At 41.1% G+C, this 7,815-nt stretch overlaps 1 protein-coding gene across 1 annotated transcript in view; it reads left to right on the top strand.

Annotated features, from left to right (window-relative positions):
- TPMT (thiopurine S-methyltransferase) overlaps positions 1–7,815 on the top strand; it is a 37,027-nt gene that overhangs the window by 24,810 nt on the left and 4,402 nt on the right. Inside the window, exon 6 of the mRNA XM_006888667.1 lies at positions 1,944–2,029. Coding sequence (XP_006888729.1) covers positions 1,944–2,029 — 86 coding nt within the window. The remainder of the gene's footprint in view (positions 1–1,943; positions 2,030–7,815) is intronic.

Genomic DNA, 7,815 nt, shown 5'->3' on the forward strand with positions numbered 1-7,815 from the left:
AACAAACAAAAAAAGAATTGATGCCCTTGAGTTGTGAAGCTGAAAAAAAAGTGCTGAGTATTCCATGGACTGCCAAAAGAACAAACAGATATGTCTTGGAGAAAGTGCATCTAGAGGGTTCCATAGAGGGAAAGGTGGTGAACCTTCCTCACACAAACTTTGAGCTTGTTGTCAGCAGAGGCTATTCCTTGGAAACAGGTATCATGCTTGGAAAGGTGGAAGGTCAGTGAAAGAGAAGACCCTCAGCAAAATGGATTGACCCAGTAATTGTGCCAATGGATTCAAGTGGATTGAGATGATAAGAATGGTGCGGGTTAGGACCATGTTCAGATCTTTTGTTCATAGGGTTACTATCTATCAGTCATCGAGTCACTTGACTTGATGACACTTTGTAGTCCTACTTGGGTTTCCCAGTGGAATAATCTTGTTGGTTTAATCCATTGCATTGTCTTTTAACAGGCATAGCCCAACCTTATGGTAGCTTATTGATGGTTCCCACACCAAACCAATTTCATGTCCCTGGGGAGCAGAGTCATGTGCTCATCAATGGCAGCTAACTATGGGAGGCCATTGCTGCTTTCTTTTCTTTTCAGTTTGTTTTTTTGTGTGTTTTTTTTTTTCATTGCTGCTTTCTAATGGGTTGCACCACTCTTTTTTTTGGTCAGAACTAAATTCCTTTTTAAAAAACTTCTTCATTTTTTAAAATTTATTTTGAGATTTTGATGAAAGTTTATAGAGAACTAGGATTTCCATTCATTCATTGTTGCACATTTTCTTCCCTACCCATCCCCCCATTCACTTTTCTCTTTGAAAGAAAAATCTTTCATGATTGCACAATTTCCTGTACACCCCCCTCCCCCCCATTCCCTGTCCACTTTGCTATGCAGCTCTTATTCTGGACTGTTGTCATGCAAATAATACCTAATCATATATTCCTGGTAAACAATTCTTTCTCTCATCTGTTTCAATACAGTGTACATTATTTATCCCCTCTTTTATTAGCTTCTCCTGAACCCCCATGTCAGTCCTGTTTTATAACAGTGGCATTATGCAGTATTTGTCCTTTTGTGACTGAGATATTTCACTTAGCATAATGTCCTCCAGGCTCACCCATTTTGTATAATATTTTATGAGTTCCTTGTTTTTCAGTGCTGAATAGTATTCCATTGTGTGAATATACCACAGCTTCTCGGTCCACTTGTTTGTTGATGGACACTTGGATTGTTTCTATCTCTTTGCTATTGTGAACAACACAGCAATAAGCATAGGTGTGCAGCATCACACTTTTAGAAGTTTCATACTGTCTTCTTTTATTTTTATCTTATCTCTCTACCTACATAGAGGAAAATGACCATGTTTTCACCTTTAACATATGGCCTGGAGGGGTCCCAATCACCTAGGATGTTTATTTAAAATGCAGCACCCAGACCCCCCACAAATCTAGTGAGCTCAAGTCTTTGTGGAGGAAGCTCCAGCACTTTCTCTTATTAAGTGCCTGGCGCCTCAGATCCCTAGCCTTGCCTGGGGACCACCATCCTGGGACACCTGGAAGCAGGAAGTCATTCTGGAATGTGTGTCCTGGGTCAGCAGGCACATTAGCCCTGCCAGGGAGCCTCTGCTTGCCTTCCTATGATGTCTACAGGTCTCCTGTAGAAGAGAGGGTTTGGGCTCAGGAAGGGAACCATTCTGATTCCCACTTTTACCATTTCCCTGTGACCTGGGCAGGGGACAAAATTTGCTAACAAAAAAAAATTATTTCACATATGATTTTTTAAGATATTAGGGTCAATAATGTAGATGAAAGTTAAGCACTAGATTCTTTCCTTGCCTATGTCAATGTTCCTATGTCTTTGTTATTTTTTTTATTTTTAAAAAATTTTATTTTGTTCCTATGTCTTTGTATAAAAATGTAACATATACCTTGTTTTGTGTCTTACTTTTAGATATGTTGATACGTTATTGTCCCTAACAAGGAAAGACTTTCACTACTTCCTGTGTGCTTTGTCTTATGATCCAACAAAACATTCAGGTAAGGGTTTATTTGTTTTTCCCAGATGCCCCTTTTAAAATGATGATTTAATGATATGACGTGATGTTGTTGTTAGAACCAACTTATACCTGATTCTCTAAGCGGGTTTTCAGAGGCTGTAAAACACGCAGGAGGAGATTTCCCATGTTTCTCCCATGCAGCAGCTGTACGATTCAAAATATCAGACGTGGAAAGAATTATTTCCTACTCATGTGCCTTATGGGGAACTCTGGTTCTACTATAGTCCATAGGGAGTTGAATTGTTAGCCAGATGTGAGGTCTCTCTGCCAATTTGAATCCATCAGCCACTCTGAGGTAGAAAGATGAGCAAGCTGGTCTTGTGTGATTCACAGCCTCTTGAAAACCTGTTTCAGGGTCAGCTGTGAGCCAGTTACAACGAGTTGAGTTGTTCATTTATGTCATATTAGGAAGTGATGGTGGTGGTGGTGGGGTTGTTAGGTTCTGTCGAGTCAGCTGTGGTACATAGTAGCCCTGTGAACAAAAGGTCTGAACCTTGCCCTCTGGTGGATCATCTTCACAGTCTCAGAGATTCTGAAGCCCATCGTTACAGTCACTGTGTCAGTCCATCATATTGAGGGTCTGCCTTTCTTCCTCTGACCTTCCACCTTTCCCAGCATAGATGTCTTTTTCCAAGAACTGGCCCCTCCTGAGAGTATGCCCAAAGCATGCACTGATTGTAAATCTAAATAGGAAGAAACGGCCTATATTTCTCCATTGGAGCTGCTGATAGGCTCCAACCACTGATTTTTCCATTAGCCTCGCAGCATGCTACACACTTCACTGAAACCCTTTCCACCACAGAGCTTAACTAATTCTCTGAGGTTGAGTTGGTTCCAACTCATAGCTGACCCAGCACCAGGTTTCAGAAGTGGTACCTCGCCTAGGAGGACATGGGCCATCTTTCTCGCTTGGAACCAGTAGGAGATTTGAACCACTGGAGTCCTGCAGCCTGTGGGTTTTCACCACTGTCTGCTATGGACTATGCCACCAGAGCTCCCCTTTCAGAGTTTCTTGCTGCTGTTGTTGTGAAGTGCCATCAAATCAGAACCAACTTGTAAGCTGACCCTCCAGCAGGTTTCCAAGTTCAGGACACCTTCTCTGCCCATTGGTTTGGGGGGAAGGTGGTTGCTTCTCTTTAGCTTTTTCTTTCCTCGGCTCATTGGACTCTCTTGGTATCCATCTTCCCCCACCTGTCCTTCCTTGCTTCTGTGTCCAATCTGTTATTTTAATAAGTCAAAAGCAATTGGTTCAAAACACACTCTCCACTTACTTGGTTTTATTAACATAACAGAGATAGTTCTATTCCCAGAGGTGTTTGCATCTACAAGTGTTGGAATTGTTATTGGTAGACGCCTCATCGTAGCCCTGTACACTACAGAATGGAACACAATTCAGTTCACACCAAGGAACGATGCACATTTTCCCTGCCCCCTCTATCTATGCCATTCTTTCATTCCATTCTCCTCTAGTTTACCATTCAGAGTTTAAACTGTAGAAGAAGGAACAATAGCTGTCATCAATGTAAAGAAAGGAGCAGAGGTATCAAAACCATTAAGCATTCTGTGAGAAATGAAAAGATTGGTGGCTTGAAACTACCTATTGCTCCGTGGTAGAAAATACCTGATAATCTGCTCCTATAAGATTTATTGCTATTAGAGAGTTTTAAGAGGCAGGAAATTGCATGGAAAGAGATTGCCTATGTTTCTCCCATAGAGCAGCTGGTGAATTTGAACCACATGCCTTTGAGTTGGCAGCACATTTCCTTACCATTAGTCCACCAGCGCCCAAGCCAGCTCCAACTCATAACTATCTCATGTACAAACAGATGAGAATCCTGCTGGATCCTAAACCATCTTCACAATCTCCATTGTTACAATCACTAGGTCGGTTCTTCTCTTTGAGGGTCTTCCTCTCCTTCAGTGTTCCTCTCTTTTTCCAAATATGATGTCCTTCTTTGTGGATGGGCCCCTTCTGATAACATGTCCAAGGTGTCACAGTCCTTGGTAGAAAACCCGATGGGCAGTTCTACTCTGTCACATGAAATAGCTATATTTAAGTCAGAATCCATTCAAGGATACCTAACAAAAATGATGTAAGGGAAACTGCATGAGGAAGAAGGAAGGAGAGATTCAGTAGCCCCACGTGGATGTAGTGTGTCCATCTCATCCATGATAGTGATGATGTATTAGGTAAATGCACACACACAATCACTTTCATAGGAAAACAGATGAGAAGGTTGGCGTTGGGGAGGAGCAGAGAGATGCACAAGAAATTTGGAAACCACTCATTTTTAATTTCCTATGTCTTGGAACTTGTCCTCTTCTGTCTTTTATTACTATCTTTGTCTTGAATTTATAAAAGGGCTATTTTAATGTGGATTTGCTTTTGTATAAATGAACAGGGACTTTTATTTTCAGGAGGAAATTAAAACAAAAGGCACAAACGTCTTTTTGTAAAAATTCTTATTTCAGTTTTTAATTGAGGTTATTGTTTTGATTTTTTTTTAAATAAAAAGTTTTACTTTATAAATATTTACATCTTAGGGAGGTTTGTTTTTCTGTCTGAATAAACCAGATATTTTAAAAACTGATTAAAAATGAGATTTAGTGCCCATAATTAATTCTAAGACAATCAGATGAAAATGGAAATTAAGGGAGGCAGAAGTTAGCTCTGTTAATCTGATTTAAATTCCACTGGTGAACAAAAGGCCAAAGGGTGTGTGATAAGAAAAGAAGGTTATATCAGGCTGTGGGGGCTCCAAGATATCTCTGGAAAGAACTGGGAACTGAACATTTCACTGGAGAATAAGATATTAAAGCTCCCTATGGACGGCCAAAAGAACAAAGAGCTAAGTCTTGGAAAAAGTGCAGCCAGCATGCTCCTTGGAATCAAAGATGGCAACGCTTTATATTTCATACTTTGGACATGTAGCTAGGCAAGGAGGAGAAGACGACCTCCAAGGAGATAGATTGACACAGTGACTGCAGCAACGGGCTCTGGTGTGTCTGACATGATGAGACTGGCACAGGATAAGGAAGGGTTCAGGTTGGTTGTTCAGGTCAATAGCCATTCAATAGCCCCTAACAACAATATAAAGGAAATGCTTAGCCCCAGAGTGGGAGGATGGGAATAGGAGTGGGCAGGGGATTTGCAGGGTGGTGAAACTTGAGAAGATCAACACCCTAGAGGAAAGGAGATTCCGGTGAATTTGCTAATGTACTTCATGGTGGCCAAGTGGTAAAATGCTGCTGCTGCTGCTGCAATCCTAAAGCAGTGTGGTTTCAATCTATCAGCTGCTCTGCTAAAGAAAGATGGGCAGTCTCCCTTGGGATTAAACTGCCTCTGAAAACCCCGTGGAGGGTCAGTTATGTATGGGTCGGTTCTGACTGAGGATACTCAAAAATAATAACAACTCCATGGGTGGTAGAAACAGTTAAGCACTTGACTTCTACCTAAAAAGGGAATTCTGGAGGCTTGGTCCATAGGGATCCCTGGCAGTCTACTTGTAGTACACAGGGTTAGTCCACAGGGTGTTGTGCTGCTAGCTCAAGGGCACATGTCAGATTTGTGGGAGAAAGATGTTCAGTCTCTTCCCGTTCACAGATTACAGCCTTGGAGTTGGCACCAGCTAAATCGCAGTGAATTGAGCTGTTGTTAGGTGTCATTAAGTCAACAACAAATCATAGGGACCCGAGGAACAGTAGATCTGAACCTTGCCCTGTCTTTCGCTATCCTAACTTCAAAATTAACAGTCCAAACCTACCCAAAAGTGCTCCACAAAGTGCCTGGCAGTCTTTCCCCTAAACCTTTGGCCGTAGCATAAATTCCTACTCACAGTGACACTGAAGGATAGAGTAGAAGCACCCATTGGATCACCAAGCCTCTAAATCTTTATGGAGGCAGATGGCCTGCCTTAACTTTTGCCCTCTAAGAGGCTGATAGTTTTGAACTACTGACCTTTTGGTCAGGAGATGAATTCTTTAACCATCATAAAACCAAGGTTCCTTTCTGGCCGTTTATTTCCTAAAAAAACCCAACCAGTGAAAACCTTAAGGAACGTCGTTTTACTCTGTAACATAGGGGCTCACTATGAGTCAGTCAACTCCAGCGGTGATAGAGTGGTATTAATAAGTTCAGGATTATTCAGACACGTGGTATTGCTGTAAAACAGTTTGACAACATGGATTCCCAGCCTCAAAAACTGATTGAACTATCTAATTAACATTTGCTTTGTCCTCAAACCTATAGTCATGCAGATTTTCTTAAACTGTTTACTGGGGAAGAAATGCTTTTCTTTCCTGAACTTCTAAAACTGTTTTCTCAGCCATATGTAAACTTTGCCTTAAGCTGTATGTTAACTAGAAATTGTACGTAAATTATCCTTTTGAATGTAAGAACTCTTTGAACTAGAGATAGTAATAGGATATGTAGATTCATAGCCCAACTCAAGGCAATAACCATCTTTAGCAGAGGAGGCAGTTTTTGGAGAATTCTGTCAGCTTTCTCAGATCTGCAATAAAGTGCTTCAGATATTGCAACCTGTCTGTCTTACTGGCAAGTGACTACAGAAACAACCCGTTGTGTTAGTTAACAGTGGCAAAAGGTTTAGGGGCTTTCAGGTTTGGTTTTTTACACCATTCTGCTTTTGATCTTCCCATGGCTGCCTCTGCCATTTTTTCTAAACTGTAGAAAAGCATGCTGCATTGCTCTCTCCTCTGTAAACCTATTTACTTATTTGCTATGAGATGGGCAAAGAAGGAAAAGAGAATAAAGAGCAGAAAGCTTTGTAGAAGGAAGATAATAAGGAAGAGGAGTCACATTGTCTATTTGAATAATTAAGTTGTTTAGTAAGTGAACACCAAGTCCTCGTCACACACTGGTCCAGAGCTCTGCTAACTAGAAGGTAGGTGGTGAAATGTGCAAAAACTCTTTCTTTTTATCTCTTCACTACTTGCTACTGTTTCCCATGAAAGGTTGAGCTGAGGTGACTATAAATAAGTAAACAGATACACACATGGTGATTTAGCAAAACACGTGGAAAAGTTTATTAAGGTAATGCAAAGGAGGCATGGGTGGTATAAGATAAAGATAGGTTGTGCGTGTGAAAGGAATTAAAAAGAAAGAAGGAAAATGGGGTGAGTGGAAGCCCCCTGGAAATTCTGGAGTGGACCCAAATCTTTTGTCAGGAAGTCCACAGAGAAAGAGAATAGCTTTAGGTGGGTACTGCTTTTTATTGGCTCCTAGTCCTGTGAGACTGGTCTTAACTTAGCCCAGATTAGGGACCTGTGGGATTGGTTAAGGTTTGGACACCCTGCATTCTTAATGAGGAGGTTTCTTCACTTGATGCATCTGTCTTTGACTTCCCTTCCTATTTCCTCTGAGAAACCTTACTTTTAGTCTTCTCCTGTGAAAGTGGGAGAGACAGAGAATGACAGGCACCGACCAGGTAGCAATTCCATCCCTTAACAAGTGGCACAACCTCTCTTCCCCCCAGCTGCTCTGAGGGAGAAAGGTGTGACAATCTGCTTCCATGAAGATTACAGCGCAGGAACCCACGGGGGCACCTGTATGCTGCCCTTTAGAGTCATTTAGGGTTAGAATAGACCCAATGGCACACAGTAATGTCCTAGAGTAAGTATAGCTTTGTTCTTGGGAAAATTGAGGATTCCTGAGAATTTCTCCTTAGACTCACAAAATATATAGAAAAATTTTTTTCCTTTTTTTTCACTATAATTATATTTTATTAATTTTCATAAACATTTACA

Source organism: Elephantulus edwardii, unplaced genomic scaffold (assembly GCF_000299155.1).
Source record: "Elephantulus edwardii isolate Elephantulus edwardi_28Jun2011 unplaced genomic scaffold, EleEdw1.0 scaffold00070, whole genome shotgun sequence".
NCBI lineage: Eukaryota > Metazoa > Chordata > Mammalia > Macroscelidea > Macroscelididae > Elephantulus > Elephantulus edwardii.